This window comes from Rhipicephalus microplus, chromosome 2 (genome assembly GCF_043290135.1).
Source record: "Rhipicephalus microplus isolate Deutch F79 chromosome 2, USDA_Rmic, whole genome shotgun sequence".
NCBI classification, from domain to species: domain Eukaryota; kingdom Metazoa; phylum Arthropoda; class Arachnida; order Ixodida; family Ixodidae; genus Rhipicephalus; species Rhipicephalus microplus.
This window is the reverse complement of record NC_134701.1, coordinates 141818048-141837853: the sequence shown is the minus strand read 5'-3', so window position 1 is coordinate 141837853 and position 19806 is coordinate 141818048. Positions and strand designations below refer to the sequence as shown.

General features: G+C 42.4%; 1 protein-coding gene across 9 annotated transcripts in view; it reads left to right on the top strand.

Moving 5' to 3' along the window:
- LOC119170692 (transmembrane and coiled-coil domains protein 2) overlaps positions 1 to 19806 on the top strand; it is a 68003-nt gene that overhangs the window by 35144 nt on the left and 13053 nt on the right. For 8 of the 9 annotated variants that reach the window (XM_075886879.1, XM_037421923.2, XM_037421919.2 and 5 more), the window contains 6 exons: positions 1692 to 1920; positions 3304 to 3535; positions 4695 to 4760; positions 11214 to 11535; positions 15701 to 15739; positions 19440 to 19505. In XM_075886879.1, the coding sequence (XP_075742994.1) occupies positions 1692 to 1920; positions 3304 to 3535; positions 4695 to 4760; positions 11214 to 11535; positions 15701 to 15739; positions 19440 to 19505 (954 nt within the window). The remainder of the gene's footprint in view (positions 1 to 1691; positions 1921 to 3303; positions 3536 to 4694; positions 4761 to 11213; positions 11536 to 15700; positions 15740 to 19439; positions 19506 to 19806) is intronic. The other variant, XM_037421921.2, reaches the window with a different exon arrangement.

Here is a 19806-nt window from a genome sequence, read left to right as displayed (position 1 = left end):
ATTCAGAGTTCCCTTCGAGTTTGAATGAATGAGAGTCGACTGTGCTGTATGGGAATAGTGTTTCATGATTTCACCCGAGTAATTTGCAAAAAGTAATTACTCTGATGTCAGCTATTTATAATCCAACATTTGTGACCTTACAAGCAGCCCTCCGACACATTTTATTGAGGTTTATACCATATTTTTTTTTTACTTGGCATTCCTTTGCAGGCTCAAAATTTTATTGAACAGCAGTGAGGGGGGGGGGGGGGGGGGAGGGGGAAGGGCCAGGCCAGCTTTGTACTTGTTACCATCTCACCTTCTGATTTTTCCTCACGTGTTAGGGATAGTTTTTAACACTTGCCATATTCCCCTATTGTCAATTACATAAAATGGAATCTGCCCTACATTCAGGTCACCATTGAGCATGTGCCTTACGCTTTAGATAGCTTCAGTCTCGCTAACAGGACTGTCAAGAGTTCAGGCACGTTTCATTTGCAGGTGCATTGCTTCCACCAGTTCTGACAGGTACGACATGACATATAGAGCCAGCTAGATTATTTTTTTTTCTTCTCTTCTGGGAGGAATGCCTGGACTAACATTATAAAGCTTAAGCTAGATTGGTCTTCTTTCCCTTCTCTTCCTTTTTGTCTTGTGTACATGCAAGTCTTTTGTGATTGCTGTGATTGCTTTGTGAGGTCAAAATTTGTCACGACTGCATAGCTTGCAGTCGCTGTTTTGATTCTGCTTGCTGTCTCAAATTAGCAGACAGTCCTCTAGTAAGCTGAAGCCAGTGCAGCAAGCGCCTCAAGCTGAATTGTTTTACAGAAGCTACAACATATTGTGGTTATATTTGTGCTAAGAGTGGCCGAGGGAACTAAGTGATAAGCACATGTACCATACGATACATTGTTACATGGAACATGCTGCAAGTATGTCATCATCCATTTTCACTGGGATATGGTATAGGCTTATCTGTACCAGCTTCTATAAATGTATGTCTGGTTCATTATATTGGCCACTTTCGTACCGGTTCATTTGTTTACTCTCAGTACTGTACAGGCATTAAGAAGAAAGTAGTGGAAATAAAGTCTCTGTGCACAAGATTATTTGTGTGACTGTTAACCGCCATTAGTTACGGCTTTGGCAACAAATTAAATTGCAGAAGTCGTATTGTACGTGGAGTAGCCGCAGGTAACTGGCTAAGAAATGCCTGTATCACTTCTCAAGGCGTCAAGGCTGGCATGGTCAGTGCCCTCATTGTGGAATAAAAACAAAGGCTATCAAACTGCTCGATTTTTTTCTTCTTAATGCTGTATGGAGCAAGCTGTCAAAGAAGCCAGGAAATTCATGGGAAAATTCAGCATATATGCCTCATGTTTGTATGCCCAGCACTCGTGCTTGTCATTCTTTCAATTCCTCAGTCCACTTTCGCCACATTTCTGTGCTTTCCACTGTTCATCTTCACCATAAGTGTAAACCCACTTGCCTACACTACTGTTCTTATTTAGGAAAAATGGGCTTTTCTTTAACGGAAATGTCAAGATAACAAGGAAGAAACGGAGGGGAAATAGGGGCTTGCCTCGTCTCTTTTATTCTCATTGCGCCTTTTTTTTTTTGCTTATCTTTCACAGTAAAGGCGAAAACATTTCTAGTGACCAGTCAGTGTTGGCTCGAGTGTGAATTGCACCATCTGTCTGTTCTTCTGCCAGGAGGGGGTGGGACCTGCAATAGTGGCCAGTGCCTCGCTGCTGGCCAATGGGGGTGCAGCTGCGGCAGAAGCTGGCGGTGGCAGTGCAGCTGCAACTAGCGCAGACGAAGTGGACACGCTACTGGCCCACACACCCGACCTCCACCGGACCAGGGCAGCCTTGGAGCACATCAGCCACAAGATCGCACGGACTAGGGAGCTTATCAAGGCCGAGCAGACGACCCGCGACGGTGAGAGACATGGTCTCTTAGCAGTTTGGGCGGTTCCGATTGTACTTCGTTACGAACTAAGAAAAAAAAAAGCCAACTTCACCTACAGAACCGAACCACTCACCCCTGAAAGACAGTTGTGCTAGCTGGTTTCCACTGGAGCTGTAAGTACTTTTTCTCAGCTAAAGTAAATACTACTTAACGAAAGCTAAAGGTTCATTGTTACTACCTAAAACATTACGTTTGACTGAGCATCAATGTCAGAATCCCTGAGGAAACTTAACAGAATATTCAAGTTTCTGATCAAAACCGGCAACACCAACATGGGTCCGTATGAAAAAATTGGCTATCTGGAACAGTTGAAGAGTTCTTGCAATCAGGAAAGTATGTGAAGGTGTGGTACTAATGCAAATTCCGTGTGGGAGGGACAGTGATGGCTGTGGGTGAAGCTGGCATTTTTCTTAGGTTGTTACTGAGTACAGTATGTGGCTATGACGTGTAGAACTTGGGAAGCAGGAATGACTGCATACGAATAACATTGCTCAGAAGATAAACACTAACCGATCACAAAAGACAAATACACCCATCCCAAATGCTTTGCAGCGTTTCCGATTTCTCTTGCCCCTTGTGAACGCTTGTGTTGCGGGCAACCTTTTGCGTCTGTTTGGCTTCCTGCACTCAAAGTGATTTTCGAAGAATGCAATACCAACTATAACCCACCCGTGCTGCTCTTGCCTGTGGCCAGCCACTCTGCGCTGTTGCTTGGTGGTGCATGTTGTATTTCAAAGAGCATGACATGATCGAGCAGGCATGAATCAGTGCAAGTTGCGTGGCGATGGGTTTGCTTGAGGCTAACCCTGCAAGTGATAGTTGGGAAAGTACATGACGCTCGTCAACTCTGAAAAGCAAAAAGAGTCCACTCTTGTTAGATTATTTGCTCTCTGACACGAGACAGATAAGGCAGTGCAGCTAGAGTGCCAACAAGTGCAAGTTTGTCAGGGTGTGTCGCATTGTGACAGTCATGGTCGCAAGAGTGAAGCCACAGAGTCCTAGCTGAGTGAGGATTTGCATAAGTTGTGATCATGATAGTGCTTCGAGGGTGTAATAAATGTCGCATGCAGTGCCGAAATGTGCTTGCCTTATGTAGCACATGGACAAGCCTGGTGTAGGTTTGGGCTTAGTAGATTGTGGATTACAACTTATGCACTCCAGAGTGGTGCCCGTGTCGCTACAGAATAGAGAGGCCCGCCACTAGAGCTCACAGGCTATGCCATTTTGCTGCTGAGTGCGAGGTTCCAGGTTCAGCTGGTCTCGGCGTGTAAAGCTTCAGAGTTATTAGGTGACTGTTTATCGATTGGTTTATTGTGCGATTGTTACGTAAGAACTATTTGCCTGTTTGTGCAGACAATGTGAACGAGTACCTGAAGCTGGCGGCCAATGCGGACCGTCAGCAGATGCAGCGCATCAAGAGTGTCTTTGAGAAGAAGAACCAGAAATGTGCCCAGTCCATCTCCCAGCTACAACGTAAGCTGGAGGGATACATCAGGCGCAAGCGTGAGCTGGAGACCCACGGTGCCACCGCGTCTTCCTCCTGGCAGCCGCGGGACGTCCTGCAGAATGTAGGGCAAGGCATCAGGTGAGATAAGTGGTACAAATTCATTGCTAGCAGCCCTAGTAATATTCAGTGGCAAACCTTCAGCCTTTTTTCTGGGCTTACAGGCCTTGCTGAAAAATAGCTACACTCAAACCTCATTATCACCGAGTTGCATCTTGCACGAAAATAAGTTCGTCATATCCGAAAATTTGTTTAAAGGTTTGTTGCTAACACTGTATCAATTGCAAGACTATATTTCATTTACTTCATTATAACCAATATTTTGTTACATCCAGTTTCGTTATATTGACGTTTGAGTGTTACTTAGCAAATTGTCATGAATGCTCACGCATAAACAGTTTGTATTTCTACAGTGCTTCCATTGTGTTCCTTTCTTTGCACTTTGTGCGAGTTATCACTGTTAGTCACACCTACTGGGGTCGTAACTTGCGTGTAAAGCCGAAAATGCAGTGATGTGTGGTGGCTGGCCGGTTCATTCTGTGAAGGGATAGAGCACTGTGCTGCAAGCAATACTTTCAGCAAGATGGGAAAAAACTATAGCTTATGCTTCATAAGTATCTAATGTCTAGTTTATGTTCGCGTTGAAACTATTGCTCGCAATGCAGCATCGTGCAATGTATATATGCAGTGAAGTCGCTATGATGTCATCACCATCAGCCTAATTTGTGTCCAATGCATTTGGAGGAGGAAAAAAGAAAAGAAAGGAGTAGGCATCTTTCACAACTTTTTTACCTCCAATGTCTGTTACAAACAACAAAAGGGAGAAATAGATAGGGTGGCCAGCCATGTGTGTGAATAGTGCCTGTTACGGTACACCTAATTGTCTCTTATAAGGAGGCTCAACAGCAGGTAATCACATCACCACCTTATTTAAAAATAAGTATCACTGCACTTTCTCACTTAGCAATCTTTTAAACTATGCTACCAAGTTTATGCTACCAATGAGTCGATGAATATTTTCTTTAGGATTATAAATATTATTGAGTAGCTGCTGATGTATAAAGTGTACCAACATTTTTTTTTCTCATCATGTCATGCAGTGGCTCTACTTGTATATTGAGGGACAGATGAAGATGATGAAGTCTTCATCACGCTCACAACATGTCTTCAACTTGTCGGTGCCTTGACTGACAGTGCATTAATTAGCTTCATTTTTTTTGTCTCTTGCATGACCTGCCAGTGGAGTGGTTGGCAACATCAAGGGTGGACTGTCAGGCCTGGCATCTGTGGCACACTCTTCAACCGAGTAAGGGCTGCTCTGTCACCTTCAACAACCATTTCATTGGCTTAATGAACCAAAACTTAGCTCCACAAAAATCCACTTTGTGGAAGTGGATCGATGATTGGTAAAGCTGGCATGCACATAAACATTGTAGCATATATGCTGTGAAATTTATTGTCGTCTGCCTTCCACTTCGCTAAGTATGTTTCAATTTTTCCTTTTGCTGATTTGCTTTCATTCATTCACTTGTGGTCTGTTTATTATGGTTACTTGGACATCGTGATGAATAGCTTTTTATTTTTTAAAAAATACTTGTGGGTCATTTTATAGTACTGTAAAGATTTCCATGCAGTGTGTCATCGGTGCGTGTTGAATTTAAGCTGCGCATATGTGTTGCAGTGACTTAGTGGCTATGGCATTAGCTGTGCACGAGGCCGAATGTTGTGCTTCAGCACTTTGCGGACACATTTCAAGGAGGTGAATGCAGAAATACTCACAAGAAATTGTTTGCTCATTAAAAAGAAAGCAACCTCAGTAAATGTGTACGGATCTGGAGCACCCTAATGCACTGTCTCTAATAACTACACTGCTAGTTTGAGACATGAAACCCTATAAGTGACCTAGGGATTGTCATTTCAATAAATTTATTTAGTTTTTTTATTTCACAAGGGCTTGGAAGTTATTGGTTTTTCGAGCTGACACGTATGTACTATCATGAGCAATATGAGCTCCAACACTCGAACGCATGTCAAATAGCCTCAGACCCTACATTGGCTGATTTGTAGCGGCTGCTGTTGGAAACAAAGTGGAAAGGGCAGCACGCTTCCGCTAGCTGTTGACACTCTCTCCTCTATATCTTTGCTGCAAAACGCAGCTTATAGCGTGTCAGCTGTTAGTGGCTGCTGTTGGTCATTTGAATTCACATCAACGCGCACAGCCACAACCAGTTGACCTAGTAAGCTATGAAGCTAGAAAAACATCGGCTGTGACATAGCCGGCCGCGATGCACAGGCCGTGCTTTTATTATATCTAGATGGTGTTCGTTGAGCATTTTGATACATATCCTTGTTTTCGGTGAAGTTTTTTCATTTTCGTGTGATCATTGCTAGCGGTCGAAGGCATGCGATAAACTGCCGTTTCACAGCAACGATCATGCGGGTGTGGTGATGCGGGTGTGGTGATGCGGCTGTGGTGATGTGGGTGTGGTGATGCGGGTGTGGTGATGCGGGAGTTCCAACAGTCAGCGGAAGAGCGCCCTCCTTTCCCCTCCAGTTTCGGCAGCGCCATCCTTGTATCACGTTATCTGTATTTCGAGGCTCTTGGCTACGCACTCGTGCGTTCGAACTCGTATTGCTCACGATAGTACAATACTCACATACTGAAACAGAACAACTTTTGGGCTAAGTACTGCACATACTTTTAATTCAATTTATGGGGACTATTTATGGGACCAAAAAGTGACAAAAAAATTCATTTTTTAGAATTGACATACTTGGTTTCTGCAAGTATTTTTTTTCTATATCTCCGCAAATGTTCACACAACAGGAAGTGGTAATTTTTTGTAATGGCATTTTGACTGTCCAGATTCTTGGTGCTACCAAATGCAGAACCTGCAAAAAAACAAGGAGCCTACTTTTTATAATTTGCCTTTCTATAATTTGCCAGCACCTGTTTTCGAAGCTCTGGTACCAATTTATGAGCGCCTGTATGAGCATTGCAAAACATGCACACAGTGATTGATGTTTTATGAAGAAACAGTGCATTATTAGTTTTTTTTTCTTTTTTTTTTTCAAGAAAAGTGAATGTATGACTGTTTAATTTTGAGGCATCAATATCTCTGCAGCTAGGGCAGATACAACAATAATTTTTTTTGAAATATAGACCTGTACATGTATCAAATGCAAGTATGGGAACAGAATTTATAGCACTAGCCTTTTTATTAATTACTTATCATAATTTTAACGTAATTAGAACTGCTTCTGAAAACTGTTCAATTTGCTGTAAGTGCATTTTGCTGTAAAATAACTAACAAAGGCCAAAAAACAAAAAAAAAACTCTTGCGTACTTTGAATCTCTAGTCACTAGTCTATGCTGCCGTATCACTTTTAATTAGGCACTTTTTTGTATTGTGGCCTTAAACAATAGGGGGTGAATTTGAGTTATCTCAGGAATAAGCTAAGTTACAGGAAAAGGAATTACATATTTGTAGTCGGCAAAAAAAAAAAAAAAAACTTCAAAACCCTGTGTACTTTGATAAAAAGCACTGAAGAAATAAAGAAACAAATGTCTAAGATTGGTCTGCCCCCTTATTTTCATCTCAAGGATGAGATGAAAAATTTCATTTGCACATTCAAGTTGTACTGGGGTCATTTTGACTCGAAGGCGTAGGTTAGAGCCAGTGCTATTGTTAAGAGACCAGATTTGTCATGACATAACGTGGTTATCCCAAGCAATTTCGCGTACCAGTTGCTTTACAAAAAAAAAAAGTTTGATGTCGCGCTTCAGTTCGTGAGTACAGTACTTTCATGGTGGGCTGTTGTTCTATCTTAACTGGGCAGTGAGCAGTGCACGTTGTAATCACTGTTGTCTTGGGAGTCTCCTTACTTTAGTTTTATTCAGTTATGGTGATAAGGCATTTCAGTGAGACACTTAATCAGTTCAGACTGATTGTTCTTTGAGAAACCTGTTGCCATTCACAGGGGTGCAAATAACTGCGCCAATTGCACCAATTTGATACAATTCACCATTTTTGTGCCGAGCTGTGCCAAAACCATAAAATTTACTGAAATTATTTATATTTAAAATACTGCGGACAAAAAGTCCAAGCAGGGTGAGCAGATTATTTAACAGAAAACAAGGTTGCAAAGTATTTTTTACAAAAATGTTTTTGGTTGTAAGACAAAAAAAAAAAAACAACAACTTGGTCATGATACAATTCTAAGGAAGTAATTGCACCACGCTGCGCCAAAATGCCAACCAGCAAAATGTTTGTTTTGCTAATTTCAGAGAGAAATGGACGCTATGTTGGCCACCTTTAGTTTGCATTATCAATCAATCCAGGCGTGCACACCGTAACCCTAAATAACAGTGTAAGATATGGTATACTTATAGGCCAAGACACTCCTGAAACGCGATTGACCAGATAAAGTAACAATGCCGCGCGTCCATCGGTCTGCTGACCACAGCAGATATCTATCGGCAAGACGGCGCAACTTCAAGGCAGAAATGTGTTGTCTTAGTTGGCAACACGTCGTGGGAAATAGGAGTTTCCTAGCCGGCAAATGCGGCTATGGCATGTTAGGAATTAAAGCTGGAAGTGGATGCCGCTGTTACTGCGCGTGAAAAACTCTGCATGCTGCGAACGCCAGCGTAGCGGGCGACCACGTATAGTTGCAATAGCAAGAGCACATGCGATAGATATCCAGCGCCGTCGCTTGGCCAACGGACGCATGCTGTCGTTACCTTATCTAGTCAAACACGCCTTGCAGGTGAGCTGAGTTATGCCCTAAACCTAACCCTATTGCGAAAAAAGAAAAAAAAAATAAAGGAGGGGGTTGGGTACTGTAGCAGTTAGAAAATTTCTTGGCGTTGTTCTAACACGTGCAGAACACAACCTTAGCCACCTTTACCGGAATAGATCGGAAAAGATGTGGAAAAGCATTTTAACTCTCTCATTACAGCGCAAAAATGGCTATTTTTCATATGTCTCGGGAATATTGTTTTGCCAGTTTCAAAAGTACTCCAGGACGCATTGCAGCATACCAAGTTTTGCAATATGTGATGCTCTTTCCAAAAAAATATATCTTGTAGAGTTGTAGAGCACCGAAAATATTTCAGAATGAATAAAAATGTTAAAAGAGTGTAATTTTTAGTTGCGAGCTCGTAAACAGGAAAAAAAAAACAGTATAAATACAAAAATGTTCTAAACAAAGAAAATTCAGAATATACATTTTGAAAATAAATAACCCAGGAACAGTAAAAACAATAATAAATGTTGTAGAAAATGTTTCTATTCACATAGCCAAAGAAAATGGGAACCGAGGTGCTGCTTCGTTGCTCGTTCCATGCTGTGAAGCATTGCTTGGGTTTTATTGAGACACAAGCGAACTTGTACACTTTTCTCACTAAATTGTTGTTTTTTTGCGATAAAAGCCTCCAAATGTTCAAATATAGATGGATACCCGTGATCTGAATAATGACTCTATATACCAGATATCCAATTAACTTCGCTGTTTTATCTAATGTAACCTCTTTCCATGAGCCACCTCACTCAGCATAGGTTGGTGTTCTTATATATGCATGCAAGCATATTTCTTAGCATTGTGCACATCGTAATAAAAAACAACAACAATATAGCGTGAAGTTCTAAAACGTTTCGCACTGCTCCATAGCCAGGGCCAGGACGTGCTACGGTGGCCTTTTTGTCGTTAGGAAAAGCTCTGCATCCGGCGTCAGCACACGGCGCCTCAGTGAAGTATTGACCGCGCACGTAACCAGAGTAGCTTTAGGATTGTGCACAAAGGTGAGAAGCTATGTACTTGCGGCAGAGAAGACAATTCAAGGCCGTAAGTAAACAAACCCACGAATGGCTGCGGATATCTCAGGCTGGCGCAAAACATCGTCGCCACAAAACTTGAAGCTTGAGCTCTGTTGTTTGTGGACTCTAAGCTTGTCCTCACTTAATTCAGGTGTGGTTGCAAGACATTTTCGAGCGGTGCGTGTGTTTTGCAGCCCTGTTGTGTGCCCATGTGCACGTGAGGATACCTTGTAGGAGCGACTAGTGACACTAGATGTAATCCTGTGTCTGATATAACAATTCAAGCGAAACCAAAGCTGCTGTAAACTGGCTGAGAAGGCTACCTCAATATTTAAAACATGCGAGGAACCTTAGGAAATATTTTTTTGCCTGACTTCCAGCAACAGCTCTTTATTGAAAAGCTGGCGTAAATTTTCGTTGATTATTACTGCTCAACACTCAGATTGCGAAGCTGACTCTTTAATTCGATATTTGGCTTGCAAAGGTTCATTTGATTACAGACCTTCGATGCTACTGTAGCGTAATCTCGAGGGGCACGCACTTTTGTCAAGTTCGCCAGCCTAATGCATTTTTCCAACAACACATGCACATTGGTTTGTGCAAACGTCTTTTAAATGTCACTATGTTGTTAAAATGGCCAAATTCAAATTTGTTTTGAAAGCTGCGTGGCTGGACTAACTACTAGAAAGCGCTGGGTCCACAAGAAACAAATTTAACATGTCAAAATCGGGAAACGAAAGCGTCGATCACTAGCGATCGATTTGAATAGGCGGGGTAACGAAAAAGTTAACATTTGAAAGGGGCTGTTAGTATAGTAAATAGACGCAGCACAGTGTGTTCATTTACTAATGCACGTATGCGCCTCATAGTTGTGAGTACTAGTATGATTGCTTATGACTAATAAAAGTTATTGGCAATGATTTGAAGCACTGTATGGTATTTTTGCAGCCCTAAAAAAGTCATACAAAACAGTGTGCAGTTTTTTTTTTTTTTTTTGTCGTCACCTGTACTCCTCACTTTTACGAATCCCCCAAATCTCAAGGTCGTCAGCTTGGCAGATGAACATTTCTATCCTCAGAGCCAGTCAAAGGATCTGACAGGCATGGTAAATGCCGATGTGGACTTTATCATTATTTGCTGAGCGGGGTGGTTCAAAATATTACCTTTATTGAAATATCAGTGCCTATTCATTCTGCATGATTTATGAGATGCAGAAAGGTTTGTACATATTTTTCGCTGTGTGCTCACCTCATTTTCGTACTGCTCCAAATTTGATCTTTCATGATGAGAAATGAATGTTTTTGACTGTAATCTTCTCCAAATTTGTATTGTAGTGCTCCAAAAGTAACATTTTGCTGCTCCAAGAATTGCTCCAAATTCTACTTTCACTGTTGACCCCTGCATTCAGTACATGATCAAAGGTTAATTTTTAAAGGAGGAAAGGAATATCAAAATTTAATTTTTCTTTTTCTCTCTCTCTCTCTCAATATTGAGCTTTGCACCCAAACCCTTAGTGTCTTAATGTTGGCGTGACGTCATCGATGTGAGCATTTTATTTGGTATGTTGGCCGCATAGGCTCAATAAAACTTGTTGAAATTTGCCACGTGCAATCTCCGGCATCTTTGAGCGCAAAGCAAGTCATTTTTACTTTTGAAATATTTGTAAGCCTTCCCTTGCGACTGCTGTCAAAATCTGGGACATCACATGCCACAATTACAGTTGGTGTGGGAACTTCCAGGTGTAGTGTCTCAATATAATTTTTCATCTTTTCCTTCTTGCCACACGTTTTTTTTTTTTGTAAGTGGAACATTTTTGGTGTTGTGGAAGGTTAGCTTAATTTATTGCCTCAACTGGATTTGTCATTCCCTTCAGTGTTCCTTTAATGTCCCCCATTTGTCATGGCTAATGCCCTGTGGTGGTTGCCACTCGTTCGCTGCAGCAACAAGTATGGGTCGGACGAGGACAGCTCGAGCCTGACGTCAGAGTCGAGCCAAATGACGTCCCACCACCAGGGCGTCGTCGGTGGCGGGTTGGGGCCGGGAGCGGCCACGGCCAGCCCTCGGCACCCTCCACTGGCCCCTCCCCAGGACCAGCCTTCTCTGCTTGTGGGCATGGCCAGCCCGTCCGTGGCTCCGCCCCCTCTCGCCTCCACTCTTGGTCAGTCCTTGGTACCCGAGGCTGAGCTCGAGCCCTTGCTTGCTGAGCTCGCCGAGCGGCGAGAGGAGTGCCAGCGCCTGGCAGAGGAAATTGAAGCCCTCAAGGTGTGTTTGCTGTAGCCAGTAGGGTGTACGTTCTCTGTAGATGGATGCAGTTTAAGAAGGCAGGAGAGGCCTTGTGTAAGTGATCGAAGTGCAAAAGCCAATTGCGTCCGCGACTAAAAAAATGGTCCTGCTCCTGAGCCAGGTGGACAGTCACTGGCCGTGCGGACCATGACGTCACTCTACTTTGCACGTCCCTTGGAGCAGGGGCTCATATTCGCCTTTAGGAAGGAAATGCTGGGGCCTTTTGGAGTTGCACCCATGTATAAGTGGTCCTTGATCATGAACACTGGCATCCTTGGATTTGCACGTTTTCCACCACTGTCCCACGTCCAAATGTCTTAATCGAGTCTACTTGCTAATTTCATTTTGATCTTTTTCTGCTTCTGGAGCTTTTCGAACTCATTCTATTTCCCTGTTCAAAGCGTATTCGGAGCAGAACGACAGCGGTAATGTGACCACACTGGCAAAAACGTCAGCTTATAGTAAATAGCTTCCGTGTTTCTGTTTCATGGATGTGAAGTTTCGTTACGTAGGTCTGATGGTATCCAAATAAACACAGTCACACACACATACTCAGGATGTTTGTCAACCTAATAAGTGCTCTATTCACACTCAGAGGGCCTCATTTTGCAAAATATTACTGTATGTTGTTATTTAAAACAAATTGGTGTAAAGTTTTTATTTTTCTTCTCAGTCGCATTTCCCCCCCCCCCCCCCAAATTATCGGCTGCCAAGTATGGGGGCATTGATCTTGTACAAGTTTGTACAATGTCTGCAGTTAAACTTTGACATAACATTGTCTGTAAATTTGTAAATGTGGTACATTATGTTGAAACATCATTAAATTGACATTTGATCTATTATGCATAGTGGCTGAAAGATTGATCTTTCCACAGAAAGTGCCGCAAGATGCTTTATATACTATGGCACTCTGAAAAAGGCGTCTCAAACAATGCTAGAAATCAATTTTGTTGAACCTGATGTGTGAAGACATAGGTCGGCAAAAAAAAAAAAAAAAAAAAAAGAGGGGGGGGGGAGAACTCGCTCTTGTTCACTTAAGAAATACCTTGTTAATTGGAAGTCACTGGGGCTGCGAGATATCTTCGAATTAAGCGGGTTTTTGAATTAACAGAACATACAAAAAGTGGGATGGAAGGAACTTAGAATTATTTGAAGTAATCAGGGCTGATCGTTTGCTGTACCGGCTAGTTTGCGACTCCAAGGGTTATGCTTTCCAGAAATACCTGTTAATTTTGCCGCAAACACAGAGAAACAGGGGGCCTCGCTGCTGCTTCCCATGGGTGGAAGTGGAGAATTTAAAAAAAAAAAAAAACAAAAAACGCAGTCATGATCAATTGAAATGCGTGCCTGCGCAAAACAGGACATTTTCACTGCAACATAATTTCTGCACTACCGCAGAAAAAAAAAAGGGGGTAAATCATGACACACTAATATTGCAAGAAACATGCAATATGCTTCCCGCGCGTCACCGCTGTGCTGCAGTAAAGTACAATGTGTTTTCTGCAGGCACACATTTTATTTAATAACGAGACCTTTTCTTCTTTTTCTTTTTTTTTCTTGTTGAAGTAGTGGTGCTGGGGTGCTTCAGCTGCCCCTCATTAGTATCGCTAGATCGCATTGCCTTGTGGCTCTTAGGGACCATTGTTTCTGCTGATTTGCGGCCAAATAGGGATCGGGAATCGGCACATGCCACCCAAAGTTTTCGAATTAACCGGACTGGTGCTGTCTGCAGCTTCAAGTTATTTGCCCCGACTCGCATTGCAAAATACAGTACCACGGAAATATTTTGAATTAAGTAAGATTTTGAAATAACTGAGTTCAAATTAATGAGGTTTGACTGTGTATCTTTCGTTTTGGATTCACTCGGACTCAGACTCGCCAAAATACTGTATCCTTGGGCCAACTTGACTCGGACTGATGCTCATAAAACAGTTGCACTAACACGCTAACACCAGCAGCCGTCCGCTGTCAAAGTGTATCTGACAACGCCGAGGTGGAGGTGTGGTATGTCACCTTATAATTTACCAGTTGCGGCTGGCTAATATAGGAACAAACATTCACTATGACCACTGGCCAATTGCGAAAAGAACCAATAGCATTGGCATCGAAGAAGGCATCATTTTACGGCTGCATCCAGCAGCTGTTTGTAAGAAACTATGAACTGTGCGACTGAGTTTCAGCTTTGGTTTGCCTATGGCTCAAAAACAAGCCAGTGGGAAAACAGGGCAGTCTCATCACCATCGCTATCCAGCAATGGCAGCTCCCATGCTTAGTAAACAGCAATGGTTTCTGGGAATGCCAGCGTGTGTTTTAAACTTCTTCCATGTATTTTTATGTTCCGATAATGCATCAAACTGTTCAAGATTGTGTTCACTGCACGAGATTATGATTCTGAGCCTGGAATTGCATCGTCAAATTTTGTTAAAACGGAATGGCAGAAAAAAAAAGCACTCGTTGTGGCGAGAATATTTATGCGTCGACTCCTATGGACTGCAGACGGGGAACCGAGAATTTTTCTTTGTATTAGAAATTTTATTGAAGTGGCGTTCCTTTTAGCTAGGTACGACTGTATAAAGCCTCCAGAAAACATGGTCCTCTGCTTCAATGTCCACTCTTTGTCGTATGGCGCACATTTGCTTTCATAAGAACCGTGGGCGAGTCAACCATGTGACAACTGGGGCTGGCTGAAGTTTCTATTTATTGCCTTCGTCGGTATTTCTTTGAAATAGCAGACACATGTGCTTAGTTATATTGAGATTAAAAATAATTGGTATTGTACGAACATGAATTAAAGACTTTGCAATGCTTCTTTACATTGAGAATTTTGTCATGCAATTGAAATTCAATTTAACGAAGTGATACACTAAAATTACTTCATTAAATTGAAAATTTCAAAAAATTGAGGAAGGCTTTTTTTATCTTTAAAAGTATAAAACTTTAATGTTGTGATAACCAAATGCTATCATTGAACTGTTTTTGCTGGTAACCCTTGTGTGCACGTCTGAAAAGTTCGCGAGGGTGGCCCACCATACACTCCAACCTCGATATAGTGAATATGAACATTACAAATAATTGGCTTTAACAAAGTAGATAAAGAATAGTCTTGTCACAGATACACTGTTATAATGTACATTCGTAACGAATTTTCAGATGTGATGAAATTATTGTTGTGTGAGATGCGACCTTGTTACAGTGAGGTTTGAGTGTGTATAGGGGCACCATGTCTGGGCAATGCAGGACAGGTAGACTAGTCCACGAAGCCACGACAGGTTACGGATATGCGATGATGTTGTGAACGAATGCAGCGATTGTCAGAGCAGGCCACACGAGAAAGGTACGAGGAGATGATGAGGGCTTTCTATCGCGTGAACTACGAAATAAAGAAAGCAACCGCCATCACCTCTAGCACCATCCGGCAAAGAGCGCTACCAATTGCCGAGTCTGTTGTTTTGTACGTGGGCATAGCGTGAAGCCTTATCAAATTAAAGCTACAACTAGGGTACCTAGATGTCATAACGCAGTAGCGCTTGAGCGCATGTTCAAAGAAACGCACATCTAAGTAAAAATTAAAAGCAAATCACCGCGTTTTCACTCGGTTATTTCAGGGAAAAACTTTGTTAAATCTAGTTCAGTGGGCACATTAATTCACTTATGCATGGTTATGACGATGCTGAGCGCATGGCTATTTGACAGGGAATTTAGATTTCTTCGCTAGATTGTCAATTTTGTAAAATCTGGTTTTGTTAAATTAAGCTTTAACTGTTATGAAGCTTCAGCTGCTGACTCGAAGGTTGTGGGTTTTGTCCAGGCTGTGGTGGTGACATTGCGGTGAAGACCAAATGCTAGAAACCCGTGTGCTGCGTGATGTCAGTGTACGTTGAACAACACCAGAAAGTCAAAATTTCCGGAGTTGCTTGCAATTGCAGGTCTTGTAACCATATTGTGGTTTTGCCATCTGAAACCCCAGATAGTTAACTGTTTTAAGGTTGGTTCTATCGAGGTTTGACTGTAAGTGGCTTTGGCTTCTTGTTTGTGCCCTCACGGACTTGCGCATTCACTTTCTCATTGACGCTTTTTCCAAAGCGTGCTTTACTCTTTCTCTCTCCCTCTCCTTGCCCCTTCTCTCTTTCTCTCTGCCCTGCAGGTGTTCATTTTCGGCTCTGCCTGCAAGCTGGAGACTTCGGTATCTCGTTGTGCTAACTCCTCTCTCTTTGACCTCTCCCCTTCTGTTGTCTTGTTTTCTTTCTTGCCTATTTCGTTCGTCCTTGTCGTCTTCCTGATTGTTGTATTTAGAACAACTGGCAGTTGCTTTTAGAACTGAGCATGTGGCCTTCGTTTTCAAGCTGTTTTATTTTTATAATGGTGTATGAAAAGGGGGGGGGTGCACAGCATGCGTAGATAGAAAGCAGGGTATGTGTTTTTGTCACACATAATGAAAGAATGACAACCAATCAAGGTTTCGACAGACGCTTGTCTGCTCTGGATGAAACATGACAATGAGGCACACTTAAACATATGCTTCAACAGGCACTTATATTTTTTGCCCTACTACGAACAAGGATCTTGTACGGACACCGAAAAATCTTTCCTTTTAAAATCTTTATTTAATCGGTGTACAGTCGATTCAGGATATACCTTATTTACTCGCATAATCCTCGCACTTTTTTTATTGGCGGAAAACCGATGCAAAGTTGGGGGGTGCGAGAATTACGTGGGGGAAACTTTCTGCGGAAACGTACAGAGTGAAAAATAAAATGAAGTGGCTGCAAATAGGGATTCTCATGCCAGCAACTAACAGTAAGCTTTGAGAAGTACTAATGAAAACTTACCTGAACAATAAGAGCACAGGTTCAAAACAAGGCAAGATTTATTTGAGACACAAAAGGCACAAGCAAATAGTTGACAATTAGAATACCGTACGCAAAGCTTGTGGGCGTTGCGGGCGTAGTGGTAGCGTTCGTTGCTCAAAAGGAGCACATGAAAGGTAAGGGTAGGACATCAGTATTGGTCTGATAGCCGTTTAACAGAATCGCCCGCAGTTCTCTTCTGACGAAATGAAGTTTACCATCAATCTCAGTCTTAGGCACACGGAAGGCCCAACGCATCCTGGTGACTTTCAGCTGCCGTCACCAGCAGTGAACACAAAACTCGTCGCCTCCAAAGTGCCTACCCGCGGCTATGTTGCCGTTGTTTAGCGCATGGTCAATCACTTTCAACTTGAAAGCATCCGTGTAGCTTCCATATCGCCCCATAACGTAACAACATTGCGGACACAATGTACAAAACGCGCTGCCACGCCCACTTGCCACTTTGGCTTGGCTTGGATTGGATTGAATCTCGGCGCAATAATAGTATGTCTATTCTTAGGAGCTGGCGCATACTATCATCATCAGTGGCTGGAACGAGCAGATGACATTATTGCGGCAATTTTCGGGGGTGCGATAATGACTCAAGGAAAAAAAAAAGAAATCGTATTTTTGTTGGGCCATGTCAGGAGTGCGAGAATTATGCGAGTGCGAGGATTATGCTAGTAAATATAGAGTTCGATATACTGAGAATTTGAAATACAGAATATGCATATTTAAGGTCTAAATTGAAGCATTTCAGGCCTCAAAAATCGTTAAAAGAGCTAACACAACGATTCGCTTACAGTATAATGAAAAACAAGGTGCGTAGTGCAAGTTACCTCACTTTATTTCACAAGAAAATAGTCCGTAAACTTGTCTTGCTTTTTACACACAGAGTTCATCCGAGTTCCCACTGTCGACATGTTGGCAATATCGATTTAATTGATGTAAATATGGCGTTCTAGCTGGCAGCCGCTGCTTTCTGCGGCTTTGGTACAAAAAGATAAGAAAAAGCGTAGCCTCCGAGACATACGTTTTAAAACCAAAAATACTAAAGACACGTCCCAAGGTTGCACATCTGGAAGGCCATGCTTTCACGCTTGCATTCCATTGTGAGCTAACAAACAAGGAAGGGAATGCGAACATTGCACTGAGATTGCTGAGTCATTTCTCATTCTCATTTCGGTGCCCTCGGCAATCGGGTCTTTTGGAAAACACTATATCCACGCGCTAAGACCTGCAGATTGCGCATCAAACGTACAGATGTACTCGCAAGTGCTGCACAACAAGCCAGATCAGTGAGATGGAATAACACCGTTTTTTTGTTGCCAGCGCGTGAAAGAAAATCGAAATTTGTTAAAAGGCGGCCTAAATTTAATCAATATTTGCCAGGAAAAAGCAGCTTCTGAGCTTCGGCGCGGCGCTGCGTTCTATATAGTGGATGTCCCGCTGTGCGGGAGTTCGATATACGAGTGCACCGGTCCCATACTTCTGCATCAAAAATTCAAGGGGACTTCCCAACTGTTTTATATAGCCAATAATTCGATATATGAGAGTTTGATATATCTGAGATTGACTGTACGTTGATTTTTTGTGGGAAAAAAAAAAGTAGTCAAGTCGAGTTAATCATGGAGTTCCTAATCGTGACACAGCGCCAGCGCAAAACTTCTGTCTTTCCTCTTGTGGTACCAGATTTTGTTATGCATGCTAAACTGTAGCTCGACCAAAGTAAGTGTTTGTAGCATGGACGTAACTCTAAAGGACAATACATTTATTGTAGATGCTGTACTGGAGCGGTGGTATGCTTTTTTTTCCCACCTGGGAACTTAATTTTTCATTCAAGCTCTTGCTAATGACGTGGCAGTAGTCTGCAGTGTAGCTGTATTTGCTGCAAAGATATGGCATACAGCACACATGCCTTGTTCAAAATAAGTAAGAAAAAAAAATGAATATCTATCAAAGCAGGCGCTCCACATCACCTTTAATAGCAGCAGCTGCTCCCTGTGCCTAGCTTTGAGTTGTGCTAGTAACTAAGGTAATCGTAGTGACAAGCCATAGTAACTAGCCACAAAAGTAAGCCATTGTAAAAAAAAAATCAGTAAAAAAAAACGCGCCACCTAAAAAGGTTTTCTCCATAAATCACCAGAAGCTTCAGCTGTAATTAAAACATGTAGGAAGTTTTGTGCTGCAATAGCAAAAACAAACAAACTAATGAATATAGTAGAGGTAGAATATAAGACAGTATATGAATATAGTACAGGTGGAACAGGATAAAGTGACACGATATGTGTGGGTAAATTAGCTACTCTCCTACACAGGCGCTGGATAATTCTAACTCGTTGACCATTGCTTGTAAGCATCATTGTTCGTGTGCCCTATTGGATATTGTAGTAATGTATCCATCCAAAGCTTGCATCACAGCTGTTGTTGTGTTCCTTATTTTCCCTCTGCATGGCACATTTCACAAGGCTGAGCGCTTCGTGTTTTGCGGAAATAAGTTTTCTTGTGCTAGTCGTCGCACGATAGTTAGCTGAGCCCTGCATGGTGAGTATGTACGACTCTTTGCTGATGTGAAGGGTGGCTTTCGCCACAACAAAGGGCTCACAGACCCTTAGATAAATTTTTACAACGAAAAGGCATGGTTTTTTTTTCTCTCACAGTGGGTGCACAGGCCTTTTATGACTGTTTAAAGTGGTACATAGGCCTTTACGTGAGTTTTTGTGATAACAAGGGTGCACTGTTCATCTTAACGGCTGCAGTTGCTGATACACTGAATCTACTTGCTAAACATTGTGAGGGCACTTTTAACCTTGGGGTGCGAAATTTCCGCTTTGGCTGCCCTTGCCATTGTAGTTATTGTTACGAGAGATTCACAGTGCGTTAGAACAAATCGCAGATGTATCCAATTTATCTTAACTTCAATCTCTCATGCTCCTCCTGTGAGTAGCAGTTGGTTAGGTACGAGTGATGGTAAGCCTGGCTGTCACTGCTCTCTGTGTGCCACACTGACCGTGCTTATTTGCCATCACATTGCAGAATCAGCTTCACCACGAGTGTTCCTACTTCAGCCAAGCCTTGCAAGAGGAGCGGTACAGGTACGAGGTGAGCTGCTTTTGCTTTCTTTCAACTTTCTTTGTGATATCTCCCCCCTTTCCTGGGAAAGCACTGACCTGGCAATTTTTTTTAAAGGTTCGGTCTTCATGAAGTACCGTATACACGCGTGTAAGGGCCGCACCCATGTAAGGGCCGCATCCCGTTTTTAAGAAGCACATATTCAAGAAAAAAAGTGTAAGGGCCGCATCCGCACTTTCCTTGACCCATGCGTATTCAAAATGCGCGCGCGTGTGTGAGCTACTAGGCGTTGTCAGTAGATGGCGTTAGGGAACGCAATTCTCATCATCAC